Source organism: Dermochelys coriacea, chromosome 21 (genome assembly GCF_009764565.3).
Source record: "Dermochelys coriacea isolate rDerCor1 chromosome 21, rDerCor1.pri.v4, whole genome shotgun sequence".
In the NCBI taxonomy this organism is placed as follows: domain Eukaryota; kingdom Metazoa; phylum Chordata; order Testudines; family Dermochelyidae; genus Dermochelys; species Dermochelys coriacea.
In genome coordinates, this window is record NC_050088.1 from 11,622,536 (window position 1) to 11,638,257 (window position 15,722).

General features: G+C 41.9%; 1 protein-coding gene across 3 annotated transcripts in view; it reads right to left on the bottom strand.

Moving 5' to 3' along the window:
• SRPK1 (SRSF protein kinase 1) overlaps window positions 1–15,722 on the bottom strand; it is a 43,820-nt gene that overhangs the window by 10,800 nt on the left and 17,298 nt on the right. For 2 of the 3 annotated variants that reach the window (XM_038379724.2, XM_043500338.1), the window contains 9 exons: window positions 14,076–14,194; window positions 9,336–9,444; window positions 8,795–8,882; window positions 8,073–8,160; window positions 6,310–6,416; window positions 5,359–5,524; window positions 4,055–4,080; window positions 2,968–3,181; window positions 1,633–2,070 (listed from right to left, as the gene is read on the bottom strand). In XM_038379724.2, coding sequence (XP_038235652.2) covers window positions 1,633–2,070; window positions 2,968–3,181; window positions 4,055–4,080; window positions 5,359–5,524; window positions 6,310–6,416; window positions 8,073–8,160; window positions 8,795–8,882; window positions 9,336–9,444; window positions 14,076–14,194 — 1,355 coding nt within the window. Of the gene's footprint in view, window positions 1–1,632; window positions 2,071–2,967; window positions 3,182–4,054; window positions 4,081–5,358; window positions 5,525–6,309; window positions 6,417–8,072; window positions 8,161–8,794; window positions 8,883–9,335; window positions 9,445–14,075; window positions 14,274–15,722 lie in introns of all 3 variants that reach the window. The other variant, XM_043500339.1, reaches the window with a different exon arrangement.

The following is a 15,722-nucleotide window of genomic DNA, read 5'->3' on the forward strand; positions in this document are numbered from 1 at the left end:
CCACAGGCACCCCCAGAAGGGCATCAAGGTAGTAAATTGACCTAACTAGTATATTCTGCCCAGTGTATACATGTGCAAAAGCTCCTCCCCCTGTATTGCACAATAAAAAATAAGACACTGAAATCCTAGCAGAACAGAGGATGTGCAAGGGCAGGAAGATGGCTGTTTTGTGAGCTCTGTTAGCTTGGCTTTTTTAAAAGAGTTTTCATTAAGACTGGCTCTTTGACAGTGCAGTCACCAACAGAATTTAGAACGCTTTCTGCAGAGTTGGTAGGTTCTGATAGTGTCTAAGAGAGCCTCAACCCTAAGGAAGCCTTCTTTAAAGTTACAAGAGTTAAATTCCAAGGATGGCAGCATTGCTTCCCATAGCAGCAATGCCAACTGCTGCAAAGTTTAAAGTGTACAGTTAGAACAAGCCAAGATGAATATACTGGAGAAATAAAAAAAGGGGAAAAAAAAAAAAAGTCATTAAACTATATCTAGCAAGGATTCCTAAATGCATCGGAAAAGGCATTCTCTAGTAATCCAGAGAGGCATCAATAGACTCAGTACAGGCCGAGTTTTGATACTGTGTTGAAATTTCTTTTTTAGCTCTTATGTTCACTTACATTTCCCTGGTTGCATTTTAATGGCATAATGCGACAAGATAAGAGAAGTACAGGGATTGTTCCCAGTTTCCTATTTTGGGATGAGATCTTTGATTTGACCCTGACTCAAAGGAGCATGGTTTAACTGAGGGATCTATGTGATTTAAATTATACCAAGTCACACCTCTGGGTATGTCTCAAAAGAATTTTGTTTCTGCATTATACAGAATCTGCCATCAAACTAGTTTTATAGTATGTTATCTCTGTTGTTATAACCCTATAACAAACTTGAAGCCTTTCCTCCTTACAAGTTTAAAACTATCCCTCCCCACTTGCACTTTCATTGAAGTGGATTTATTGTTTTGGAAGGGATTATTACTTAAAGAACTTATGCTAGAAAAGTAAAGGCCAGCTATTCCTTGCAAGGAAAGTTGATTTTGGGCCCTGTCATGGCAAAAACTGAGATGTCAATACAAGCTTTTCTATATACCCTATATTCTGTCAGCCCTCTCCTCTCTCACTCTAGTTTAGGTATCTGATGCAACCTTGGGTTGAACAGGCAGTGGTGCCATTGCGGTCATGGATTCCAGAATATGTAAACTGCAACCCTGCACTCTTAACCGTATTGTACATAAAAAATTGGGTCTTTATGTACAGATATTTAAAAAACAAAAATATTTGAACGAGAGTGAGGGAGCAGAGGGAACATTCCAATTTAAGGCATGACTACGATCATAAACAAACATGCTTGGAAAAGAAAGTAACTAGGTGCTTTTTAAAGTGGGGAAGGACAGACTGAATTGGATGAGAGTGCAGGGTAGCAGTTTACACACTCTGGAATCCATCACATCAAAAGGCATAACTGCCTGTCAACCCAAGGTTGCAACAGTGGAATCCCCAAAGGCAGATCAGAGTGGAGAGTGATGTCAGGACAGAGCTCAAAGAGATGGCCTCAGGTAGAGTCAGGTCAGCCAATATAAAGCCTCCTATTAATGCCACATTACAGACTCCAAAGGACAGATCTCCTAATGGGGTCCTCTGGTACCTTTGTTCTCAGATGGGCCATTATTCTCATTCTCATCATCTGAGGGTATCTCTGCACGTATACTCTCTTGCAACTGGCTGATCTCCTGCTCATTGAACGATTGCTCTTCACTTGAAGTTGGCTGATACACCATGGAATCTAGCACCTCAGAAATTAAGGGCACGCATGAGTCCGACATTACTTCTCGTGACCTGTTCTCCGAGTCTCCGTTACGCTGGCTGTAATTACAGCTATGGAAGCTGTCCTCTTCCTGTGCCAGAGGGTGCTCATCACAGTCATTGGCATTATGAAGGTCCTCCTCAAGCCTTCCAGACCCTTGGTTGCCGGAGTCTGAGAAGGCAGTCATTTGTACCATGCCGTTGCAGTTGATTTCTGGTATGTATTTTTCCATGCTGCCTTCCATTCGGATACTTCGCTCTTGTACATGGGCAACTTCATCTAAGGAAAGGGAAAAGAAAGAATCAGAAGACTCTTAAGGGACAGGGAAACAACACATGGACTGAGTAACAGCTATAGCAAGACCTTAAGCAAGCCCAAAAATCTAGCACATTTGCACAGAACAGCTGAATGCAATGCTTCTTTAACTCAGTTTTACCAGCACAAGACTTCCTGGTCCCTGCTCAGACTCAGGCCTGGTCACCTAACTTAAGTATAGAACACAGCTATGTCGGTCAGGGGTGTGAAAAAACCTAACTCCTGACTGACGTAGCTACGTCAACAGAAGTTTTCTTTGGCTGACATAGCCACAGTTTGGGTCCGGTCGGCATAGAGAACTTTGTTTGGGGAGGTGGTGTTTGTACGCTGATGGAAAAACCCCTTCTGTCAGCGTAGATTGCGTCTACGCTATGGAGTTATGCTGGCATGGCTGCCCTGACATAGCTATGCTGGAATAGCCGCCGCTGGTCTGCACCTAAAAACTTAGGTGAACCTAGCTATATTGCTCAGGGCTGTGAAAAATTTAATGCGCTGTGTGGCGTAGTTAGGTTGTCCTAACCCCCATTGTTGACATGGCTAGGTCAATGGAAGAATTCCTCTACTGATCTCACTACAGTCTTGGGGTGGGGTGGATGTACTACAAGACAGAAAAATGCCTTCCGTCACTGTAAGCATCTACACTACAGAACTTGCAATAGCATGGATACAGCGTTAGTGGAATGCGGTGGCAATTCAACTGCAGATCAGCGGCCAGCATTCAAGGCCCGACCACCACATGCTACAGAGATGTACACTGCAATTTTAACAGTGTGGTTAAAGGAACGTTACTGTGCTTCTGTTTAAAAACCACACACACACACACACACACACGCAGGCCCATGTGATATTCCGGATCCATACCTAGCTTTCCCGGTACCCCTTCATCAAGTGGGCTCTCTTTTAAGAGCATCTCAAGAGGGGTCTGAGTTTCTTCCTGCTCTTCAGGCTGTGTTTGTACAGGGCTTTCCTCCTTTTCCATCTCCTCTATCTCCTGCATTCGCTTCTCCAGTAGCTCTGCCTGCCGTTTCTGCTTTTTCTTCAATTTTTTTTTCTTGTTCTTTGACATTTTGTCAGCCTGCAGGGAAATGACAGACAACGCTCACACATCTGGCTTGGTATTTATTCTAATAAAACCCCAAGCTACAGTCAGGTTTTAGTTTTTAAGTGAATTTTTTCAGAGCTTGTGTGAAGTCTTCACCTGACAACCCTGGAGACTGAAAAGTCCTGTCCCACCCACAGAACAGATCCTGCAACTGGGAAGGCCTTCACCTACTGCCGAGCCAATGGGCTTCAGCCCTGACCTGAAAAGGCCATCCTGACCTGAAAGAGCGAAGGGAGTTCAGTGTCCGTAACCCATGCAATCCTGGGACCATCCACTGGGAATGCCATGACAGGTGTCAATCCTGGTGGCATTTTTGAGGTGTATACTCTGATGATGCAACCTCTCTCTCACAGGCCAAACGCCGATTAGATAGCAACAGCTGTGTCATAGCACATGGAACAAATTCAAATCTGCAAAATAGCTGACATTACTAAAGATCACTCATTTTTAAAAGCTCCATCTCACTTGGGCCACTTTAACTGTGGTTAATGAGGCTGTGTGCTATTAATGATTGATGATGCTCTAGGAACACTGAACTCTGGAAAATGCTAGTGATCTTGGAAAGCTGGTACTGTACAACTACTGTTATTGGACATCACTCTGTGACTAGCTGTACCTGTAACACAGAAATTTAAACATTCAGTGTGTTGAGTAAACAGCCATACATTGAACTTGTTCCCACTTCAAGTTCTTCTATTCGGGTCTCAAAGTAGGATTCCCTACCACTTACCGTATTATAGAACAAAAGCATAAAACAATTCTAAACAAGCTGTACACCTGAATGTATCTAGACCACATACATTTACACTTGCTTATAAAGCAAGAAAAAAAAGTTACCATACTTACTGGTTTGGGCTGAGGTGCAGTACTCACTGGAAGAGAAAGAGAAATAAGCTAGTATGCTTGTATTATAGATTGCAATCACACTGCAATAAAAATATCACATGAGCAAAAATAAAGAATGATTGGAAGCCAGGAACATCTTCCACAGAGCCCACTTTGTTTCCCTGTGGATACTAGATACTGTTGAAATGTAAAACTGTACTGAAAGAACAAACAGTTATGGCTTCCTTCTTTCCCTATGTATATAGGGAATACATTAGTGTCTTATTTCTATATGGATTAGAAACAAAACTCAAGTGCATCCTCCAATTCTGAAAGCCTCAATCCTCAAAAAAAGGGATAGCAGCAACCTGCCAGAAAGAATAGACTGCAGAACATTTGTTAGATGAGTCAAGCTTCAATTAACCAGACTGGACAGCAGACTCACTTAACTGGTGACCAGAAAAAGGGAACGTAAAGCGTGTAACAGCACGATAGGATATTTGATTCATGCACTGTGCACCTTGCTTAAGCCAAGATGTCAACTGGGACACTGGCAGTCAGAAAACCAAAACTGTGAGGGAGCCTATTCGCCTAGCCAGCTCAAGCTGTACTGTGCTGGCCTCAGTTGGAAGCTGCACTTTGCATATCATAGAGCCTGCCAGCAACCAACAGTTCCTGGGGACTGTGCACTGGCACATATGAAGATGCCAAGGAGGAGTGTTGAGAATGTATGTGGAGACTCCAAACAAGAATGAAGCCTGGCCTCTGCCATAAGCTAGATATTGCATTCACACAACCAGGAAACCACTTTTAACAGTTTAATCCCCTTTCAAGCCTGTCCTGTAAGATGGTAAATGGGTAGCGCTCATGTCATTTCATCAAGAGTTTGCCAAAATACACCCATAGAATTGTATAAAGAAAGGAATTTTCCACTTTCTAGAGCACTCAAGGAGGTAAGCTTTTATAGCACACATCTGAGCGCTGACCCACCACATGCATTCAAAACAGCTCTTAAGAAAATAACATGACATTTATATAGTGCTTTCTGTAGGAGACCGAGAATGCTTTACAAATGACTATTTTACCACAATCTATGTCAGACCAACATTAAAAGCGGGTGTTAATGATCATGTACTCTGTTTTTACACTGGCAAGCTTCTTGTGGGAACACATGACTAGCATTGCAGTTTACGACTAGCTTTATAGAAATGATTTGCAATGCTGTTCCTTTGCTTCCCAATGCTGAGACAAGAACTAGAGAATTTTCCCTTGTCAGCTCAATTACAATCTCTTTGGACTCTGTAAGCGTTCCATAGAAAAGGCACCTGCAGAGCCAGAAGGAGGGGGCGCCCCAGATCTCTGCCATTCTGTTGCTTCCGCAGCCAGCCTGCGGATGTACTGTTCATTAACACACAGCAGAATGTTCTCGGGTTTAATATCTGTATGGATGATCCGACACTTTGTGTGCAAGTAATCCAGACCCTGTAGAACCTGCACATAGGAGAGAAGAAAACAGATATTCAAAAGATGCACATAATGAGCAAACCAGATGTGAAAGGGTGAGAAAATAAAAAGTTCTATAGTTATCTAGGTAACAAACAGGAAGTTCTTTTAAGTTAAACCTCAGGGCCATTATCCCAGAGTATGGTTACTACTGAGTTAAAAGGTTTGCATACAGCTTTAACTAGACAATTATAATAAAATGCTATCTTCGCCTCTATTCCTCAACCTACAGGTACATAAGGATTAAGTTCCTTGAATTTTAATACTCTAAGCCTTCTCCCTCCCATCTGACCCCCCCAGAAACATTTCCCCCTTAGTTATTTACAAGGGTATGGGGAAAGAGTACATGGTCCTCCTTCTCCTGCATAAACAAGTGCTGCAGTCAGTGAAGAGTGATCTTATAAAACTATAAAGCGAACTACTCATTGTGGGAAAGGGGAGGGGACTTACTTTCCCCCCAGGGGCAACAAGATTTGGAGGGGAAGAAGGGGTGAAAAGCCATGCCAGCCAGTTTTGTGCTGTTAAATTTAAATTGTTATAGCTAGCATGCAGGGATTTATGTTACGCACACTCACTGTTCAAAGCAGACCTCAGCTAAACAGAATGCAGGTACTGACCACTGAAACCACCTATTTTAGTTATTTTGTGAAAACATGTACCACTATGAATTTGTCTTCAAGTCTCATTCCCTTCATTTGATGGAAAAGCAATTATAGTCACAAACCAGTTCTCACTGGGGTCAGGGTATTAATTCAGTGAGAGCTAGAACGTGCCTGTTGAATGATTCTTTTGACACATGGGAGTGGAAGGCCCTGGTAATTTGACTTGATGATCCACTTCAGGAGGTGATGCCCTAGAACTTCAAACACCATACAGATATCTGCAGTAGGGTAAAGGAGAAAGAGGAACATCCTGACCCAAATTGTCCCCAGGATTCTTAGTGCTGAAAATAAATCTAACCCCAAGAAACTACCTCTGCCTCCTGATGTTGCAGCTCCTATCAACTCCCTTTCCTTCCCAAAACAGGTAGCTGTCTAGGTATTTGGAGCAGCAAACAGGTAAGAGAACAATGACCGGCACTGCTAGTGGCAATATAAAACTTAAAATAGCTAAGAATACAGCTCATTTGGAGCAATGGTGTTATCATAGCAGTAATATCAAATTCTGGGAAGAGGCCATCTGTACAATGGGCTATGTCTGAACTGCTGCTAGCATTTAAACACACTGCCTAGCTGAGCAGACAAATTCCCAAATGATCTTGGCTCTCACCCCAGATCTCTTTATAGCAAAATTTGAATTCTGACCAAAGAGCTGAATTCTCAATCCATAAATCAAGCCACGTTATTTCTCTCAGCTTCCCCCCCCCTCCCCAAGCTACTTTCACTTTTCACAGGCCCGAACTTCAATACTGTGTGCGTTTCATAGGTAAAAATGGCATACATTGATGAGGCCACTTCTGCGACCGATTCAATATTAAGTATTTGCTGTTCAAAAGCCTAGTTCTTAAAGTTCATGACATTTTTCTTCATCTCATAGGTAGCGTGTACATGCATTCTTCTTGCTTGAATTTAAAGCAACACAGAAAGAGCAGCGTCAAGTCAAAATTAGACTAAGACTCTTCTTTTATATAAAAAAAGATTAACAGGAGTGTTTCCATCACTTTCTTTGCAGCAATGGACTGAGCTGCTCTGATTTTGTGCTCTCTAGAGAATATGCTTTCCCACTGCAACTAAGCAGCAGAGCTGGACTTTATTCATAGTGCTGTCCTGTGTTTCGCCTTAGGTATAAACATTAGAAAGCTTACCATCTAGGGTCGGATTCTCCCTCTGCAATATACTACCTACTCCCAGTGAAGTAAATGAAAGTCACTCATTCTGAAAAGGAGGAATGTAGAGTACAAAGGAAAGTTCTGAGGCCAGAATTCTAGAACATAATTTATGGAGAACCCCAGTAAAATGCTTCATGTCACGCCGAACACTTGAGTCTGCCTTTGTTCTTGATACTACAAACATACATGGGATCTTTGACAATCCAATATTAAGAGTTCCCAAGCAGGTCATAAGGTTGTGCTTTAGAAACTATATCGGGCCTGTAAGGCTGCCAAAGCAAACCCTCTTAGTTAGAGGCTCACCTATGCTGCTAAATTATAAGCCTACAGTTTGCATTCAGCACGAGCAGATGAATCTCTGATATTGTATAATGCTTTATTTTTTAGTCAGGGATTTTAATAAAAGGCTGCATGTGGCCTGGTCAAGGATGAAAGAGGAAAACCCCAAGCACAGTCATGCTGTCTTGCATATTAAATCATGACTCAGCAGCACTATTCTTCACAACCTACGTGGTGATGGATTATTCTAGGTCTATTCTCTGCAGGGAGCTATAAGGCCCACAGGGAGAGGACTGTTTTATTGGAGATTTACTTTGGACAGTAAAACAGCTGCATGGACATTGTTCACTTCCCACTGGCAAGAGCTGCACAAGAAACTCCCACACTAATTCAATTCTGTGCTCTGTCATTTGTTCTATAAAAGGATACGGGAGCCATTCACTCCTGAGATCTTGAAGTCATCTAATAACTGAACCACCATCTCTCTATTTGGATCATTGGGGTCAGTGTTGCGGACCTGCATGGAGGAAGATAAGGAACACGAGATACATCATTTCATAAAATTCCTGGGATAGACATCACTGAGCATGTAACATGTTTTCCCCTCTCTTCAGGGGCCCTCAGGAAAGGGGGAAGTAGGAGCTGTGCTAAGCAGCGCTGGTGGATTCCAGAATGGTGCATACCCGCCTCCAACCTTCCCTACAACCCATTAAACAGCACAACATTAATATATCATCTGACCAATAACACTTAAATAAAAGCAAAGCCACCAGCTCTGGGAGGTGCAAAGCATAGATTAGGAGGCAAGGAGTTTCAATTATTGTATGACCATCAGGGACTACCATGAATATTGGTTATGACCAGGTCCTATGGAGGAGATAAAGTACCACCACGTAAAAGAGGTTAAAACCTGGATTGTGTTCCTTAAGTAAATCTGTCTGCTTTGTTTACTTTTACCCCTTTATGGATCAAACAAAAATAGGACCCAGCCAGAGACTACACTAGTCAGTTAGGTCTGTAACCCACTCCTCCCATGTACTATGGAACCAAGAGATGATCCCTGAGTACAGGATCCATTTTCCAAACTGAATGGGGTATTAACTCTGAAAATGGACAAAGCTGAACAGAGCTTTCTGCCTTCAGGCACTCACCGACTTCAGCAGTTTGATTTCATCCAGTGCTGTTTCTGTGTAGTGCTCAGCACTCTTCACTACTTTCATCGCCACAAACCTCTTCCCCCTTAAACACAGACATAGCAAGTTAGTGATAACTGATCTCCTATTCAAAGACATGGTCTCCAGAATTCTCTTAATTCATGCACATCCAAGACCCGGTTATTAAGGATTGCTTCTTTAGTAACACAGGAAGATGAGCTCCAATTCACTCATGTGAAAACTGTCTCTAGGGCTCTTACAATACCCAGTTAGTTTTCCTTGCCTTATACATTTAAGGCAAACTATACCTTGACTGGCCTGAAGTGCTGGAATAGAAACAGCTGAACACACAAGCATTTTCTACATACATGCATGCAACATAAATATCAATACCTGTGCACATGCTAAGCAATAATCTTTTGACATTGTATGCACAGCACATGGAAGATCATAAGAGAAGTCTGCTAGTCTTATCTGTGCAAAGATTATCTACTCTGGATTCTTGGCAGAAATGCCAGCAAAAGAACAAAAACCTTACTGAATGTCCCAAGATAGCCACACAGTGGAAAAGTGCCCCCATCCTAGTTTCCGGATCACATGGTATCTCCCATTGAATAGATCTCCTATTTTCACAAGATGATAACCACCTGGAAAAAGTAAATGGGAAGTTATCAGTTCAAACCATCATATGGATGTCAAAGAACAGACAGGTGGAGCAAGAACCAAGGCTTAGGAAAAATTCACTCAACACATTTTGATAGGCTAGTTAAACGTAATGGGCACATGAGTGTTTTCTCCATGTGAATGCTGCAAGAGTAGCCTCTCCGCTTCCTCCTTGGTGTTTTGTAAACCCCCCCCCCCCACTAAGTTTATATGAAAATACGCTCTTAATTAAAGTTGAACTAGAATGATTTAGTATGAAGGTGCTTTTATAGGCAAAGGAGGTGATCATCCTGGTTTCAGAGATGAATCTTTTCCTACCCCAGTGGGGAAAAAAAAAAACAACCCAAATTGGACCCACCTATAAGCCTCTGAAAACTGTTTGCAGATGCTGAGCAGAGATATGTTAAGAGTTCAGCAGCTATCTTCTCTGAAGATTTCAGATGCACTAGTCACATTAGTCACTTTATGACAGCATGGAGCACACTATACAATCTACATTTGCACAAGAGATCTGTTTGATTTTAATGGAAGGCCATAGGATGTGAAGGCAAGTTTCACTTAACCCTTTCCCATGCACATGCTGCACTACTCATGAGGATTTCAACCTTTTTTTATATAAACTGAACAAGGCAATTAATCCTAGGAGCCTATTAAGACTTATGTAACTGCTATCAGTATTGCTGTTCTCCAGAGAATCTGACAGCTGATCTTGTGTATTTTAGGCCATCATGAGGCCTAGTGCTTTAAGAATTCAGCACTTGACAAGTCATGCAGATCACTGGTCCTGAACTGTACCACATGAACATTTCCAGCAGATCCTGTGTGGGCTGGACTGCACATGTACTATGCTCACCAGCAAAATGTGCATGAGTCATCCCATGATTGATTAGCACTTTCCCTAAAATTGCTCCAGGGAGCTGCAGCATCAGACACCAGAACTGAGAGCAGGGATATTGTCTCTCCTGTATTCCCAATGTCTTCCCTCCTGGTGTCTGGGCAGCATGGGAGAAGAAGTAGCATCACTGAAATATGTGGAGGGATGATAAGCCAGGGACAGGGAAACTAAAGAAGGCTGGAGGGGGACAGGGATGGAGGGGTCTCTGTAACCATTACAACACACAATCCTATAGAACTTGGAATTGAACCGTGGATTCCAGGGTCTAATATACTTGCCAATGACAAGCATCTGTGGAAACCCCCTGGAAAAATGTAAATTTCATCTCCCTCTAGTGGCTGATCCACAAAGATGACAGCCTGCTACTGCTATCAGCTACTCCATTAGCTCAAGTGGCAGAAGTCTGTGCTGTGGATCTAAAGGGTCCAACCATTCTCATGACCCATATGGGAGTCCAGCTTCTTTTCAAAATAATGTTCTTCTAACACAGGAAAATGTATAAAAACATTAAGGGTGCAAAATCAAGCATTAAGAATTTAGAAACTGCTATAATTAAGATTTCCTGTGCAACATTTCTTTGGTCCACTTATGCGTATGCATTGAGAGTCTTTAGTAACATGATCACATACTATTTTTCCCCCCCACAAAACCTTTGCCTCATTCAGTGCACAAAATGGATGTTGCTCAGGGATTAAATCACAACTGTAGTGAATGAGTTGCTGTCTGTAGAACCTCTACCTCATTTTGTTGCAGAATTGGAGTAAGTGTTGTGAAGGAGGTAGGAGACTGCAGGAAGGGAAAGGATGGTTAAGGAAGTTGAATTCCACTTTGGAGAAGTGAATTCTCTCTCCGCTTCTGCCATAAAGTTTCAATAATATACTGGATAAGTCACTTAAAATGAAATCTCTCATAAGTGGCTATTAATTTGTTCTTCATTTTCTGAGTACACAATTGGAGATACCTGGGGCTTGAGCTGCAGAAGTTCTGAGCGCTCTCTGCTGCAACTGAAGGCCATGGAGATCTATTCTAAATAGATCAAGTGCTATAACCCCCATAAGCACTCTGGGGGGAAAAAATCAGACCCTAGTGGTCTCAAATTAGGCACTCAAATTAGCAGATACTTTTGGCCTTAATCTCCGTGCTTCAGTTCCTCATTGGTAATATGGGGGTACCACTACCATATCTCAAAGGTGTTGTGATGATAAATTTGGAAACACTCATTCTATGGAGATGAGTGTCATTAAAAAGTGCACAAGGAAATTAATAAATTCTGTATTCAGAACAGGGTCAGAAGGGTGTACAGTAAATAAGATGGACACCGCTGAACAGTAAGTAAAAATATTCAATAACTATCCATACAGTGAGCAACATCCAATACCGTGTACTGAATGAGACACAGGTCTGTGAAAAAAGTGTGATCACAACACACATGCACAAGGGGGCTGAATTAATGTTGCATGGACAACCTTATTCCTGGCATTTCCTAACCTCTGAAAGCTTGACTTTTCAGTCTTAACTCCTTTTAAGACAGGTGTTTGTAATTAAGTCTATTTAACAACAGTTTGTCAATGTTTGTACAGCTTTTTACCTGGCAAAACTCATCCAGGGCGCGCGCTCTCTCTCTCTCACTACCATTTCTGCCATCAACACCAAAAGCAATGCACTTTCCTGCATGCACTGTTGATACATGGTCCACTGTAACTTGTGCTGCCCTGGGTCCACCACAGTAGTACATCTACCCCATGTATTTGTTTTAGGTGTATACAGTGCTATGCAGAGAACTCCCTGCTGGTGCAGAGGAGCCTATGGATTACTACACCCATTCCAAAATGTCAGGGACAGCCCCGTGGACAAAAGTATATAAATATCTACGGTCTACAGTGTAGACTTAACACTTGTTTCCTTTTTTGCTTTTTCCCCCATTGCCTGCATTGAATGGTTCTGACCTGCACGAAGAGCTATCTGTGGGCCCAGAGGTCCAAAATATGCTACAGGGAGGGAAGAAGTTTATTTGATTGTTTTCATTCATTTCTTTGATAGTTTTTCCCCCCCCTTTCATTTTGTTTTTATTTTACTTTGTAGCTGAATTAAGTTTTTCATGGGTTTCCCTCAGGATCCAATGACAGGAATGCTCTGGGTCTCTCTGTGTAGCCAAAGTTCTTCCTATTCCCTTAACTACTCCAGAGGACCTCTGCAAGGAGAGCATAGTAGAGAAGTATGGTGCGCATAACCGACTCCACTCTATTTTCCAAAACGTGCAAGCATTTCCTCTTATCTTTTCAGGAGAATCCCAAGGGAAGGGGACAGGGATAAAAATGAAAACAAAAAGTTCTCAAAATTAGAAGGTGCTTTTTTGTTATATTTGTGTCTTGTTGATCTTGGCTTTTTTCATGTAGCCATCTTGATTATAAGACAGAGTCGGTGTCCTGAGCTGTCAAAGACAAGTTATCACTGAAGAGTGGGGCAATAGCTTTCAGGGATTGCACTGGGAGAACCAGATGCCCTGGATCAGTGGCCAGGCAAGTGTTTGCTGGCTACATTAGCACTTCACCAATGCAAATTAACAGAAGCAGCGAGCACAGCCAGCCTTAGAGCACAGTTTCCAAAGCCTGTGAACTGTTGCTACCAGTTACCTGTAACACACCGAAGATTCACACACGTTAGAGGGCTGCAGAGCCTAGAGGGGTACTGAAAGGCAAAAATAGGAGGTAGGTGCCCAATTCCCATTGAAAGTCAGAGAGCTGGACACCTAGGTGTGCTGTTTTAGAAAATATACCCATAAATTCATGTGTGTGAATAATCTGAGCACTGGTGACATCCTTAAATGATGCATTAAAAACAGAACCCTCAGTTCAGGTCTTGACAGGTAAAGAGCCTTTCAGAGGACCTTTAAAAAAAAGGGGTGGAAAAGGGGACAGACTAGGTAGTTGCAGCTGCATGGCTTTACCATCTTAATGGGACTCCAAAAAAATGCTGCCATAAGCGGAGATTAAAGTCTCAGAATCTAGACTCGTCTCCATTCCACAGCTGACAAATGCACCTTCCAGGGAGAGCTCAGCTAATTCTTTCCTGCTCAAGGCAGATGGGTAATGGGTTTGTCAAGTGTCCCAATGATCAGATTGCAAAGTACGCAAGTTAACACAGACAGAACCAAACTTATCCCCACCTCTTAGAGGTAAAATTTCAAGCTGATCCTGGCTTGGTTTGGTAGTCAAAAGGAACCTCTTCGTAGTAGAAAAGTTTAAGAATCTTATCAACTGACAATTCTAATATCCACATCACAGTAGTTACAGGTTAGCTTCCAATTCTGACAGATTCTCTTTATTCACTCTCTCCTGCTCTGCATGCCTCTTAGGAGACAAGGGACAGGGTCTACACTAACTGCATTGGCGCAGCTGCACTGCTGTAGTGCTTAAGTGGAGATGTGCCTATGCCTACCGGAAGATAGTTTCTCTCATTGGTGTAGCTAATCCACCTCCACAGTAGCTATGTCAACGGGAGAAGTTCTCTTGCTGACATAGTGCTGTCTACATCCAGGGGTTAGATCGGTATAATTGTGATTTTTCCACACCCCTGAGCAACAGTTATACCGATATAAGCCTGTAATTGTAGATCTGGCCAAGAAAACATATCAGATTAGACACCGCAGTTTAATGTTCTCTGGGGAGGGAATGCCACCAAACTGTATTTAGCACAAGTCTAAAAGAGGCAACCTCTCACCTTTACAGTAATCATTTGGATCCTCTTGTTCATCATCATCTGATCCCAGGATTTCCTCCTCTTGTTCAGGGAGATCATTCTCTGAATGAGTAGCAGGGCCCCGATGCTGAGTTTCAGGCCTGAGAGAGAGCATGAACATAAAGGTGCAGACACATTAGGTTTCCATTCAACAGCTTTCACTTTCTTCCATGAGAGAGACTGGAGAAAGGGGAGAAGAGAACGACAGTAAGTGGCCTTCAGAAAACCTGCTCTCGCATTTAAAGGCTTTTACTCCCAGGTTCTGAAATGCCAGGTGGCATATAAACAGCAGCTCTTTCCTCTTCATATCTGAGGAAACGCAACCGACTGTTCTTGTTCTCACTATAAAAAATGCTCTAGAGAAGTGTGCACAATTTTTACAATGAGTTAAAACCCAGCTGATCCCCTGAGATAAGTTATTGCCCTCAGGAGTTCTTCCAGTCTCTTTTCACACTAAAGATTTCAGGTCAGTGAGGTTTTTAGCAATTTTTATTTTAAGGCACTATTTATATTGAATCTGAGGACTATAAATGAGTAAAAAATGTTAATTAGTTTAAGACTAATGTCATGCCCATTACATTAAACCATCCCAGATTAAGAGGATTCAGTGACATTTCTTGGATACTGCAGTCCCTTCTCAGTGAAGCAGACTTTCACCATCTGCTTTGAGAAGGAGTTGATATAAAACAGTTAGATCTTAGGAGCTGAAAAGATATCTTGTAAGGAAAGAGGAATTAAAAATGTGCTCTTCAAGAAGAGTATTAAGTGGCTGCCATTTTAAAACCTGTGCCTTTTGTACTCTAGTACAGAAGATGAAAGTTATTTAAAAGATCCCTCTTTTCTCTTACTAAGAACTGAGATGTCTATAGATGAAAATTTCAGAGTCTAGTTAGCTTTTCAGCATATATGCTGTACTAGGTTAATTGCAGGAACAACAGTTAAGTTGGTCAGTGTCAGTTTCTGGTTCTCATGCATCAGCACAATATTTTGGTTTCCAATGCTGTAAAGGGGTATTTAAATCTCCAAAAATGTGTTAAAATTTGAGTGTATGACAGTTTCAAAGCCACACACTGACTAGCTGTTAATGTCCCTTTAAGGGACCATACCCTCTAAATCCAAAAGTACTCAAAGGAACTATGGAAACTGGTTCAGAGTAACATTTTCTCCCCACTTCTCCATTAGTTGCTAGCTGTCAATGTTCAGTTTATGCTTATTAACTGAGGGCTGCAGGAAGGTTTTCATCCCATTGTGATAAAGTACTGGGAAATGCAGAGAATAGGTTCTTTATCAGTTGCATTAACTGTGCCATTAGCAACGGCCAGTTAAAGTCCTGAAAAAAAGGAAAGTCTTTCATCTGTTTTAAAGCAAATCAAAAAACACTTATTAGACATAAAACCTTACAGAGCTAATCAATCCCCTTCACAGAGTTATCCTACCAATCTTATATAATGCACGAGAAAGCATGCAGTTTCTGTATCAGTCATGTTTATTATAGTAGTACTAATGGATGAACCAAGAACAGTGCCCTATTGTGCTAGGCACTGTATGAACACTGTAGTAATAGATGATATAACATCACTAAGACTGCATTTTTAGAAGTATAAAACAAAACTACAGTTGATGCATTGA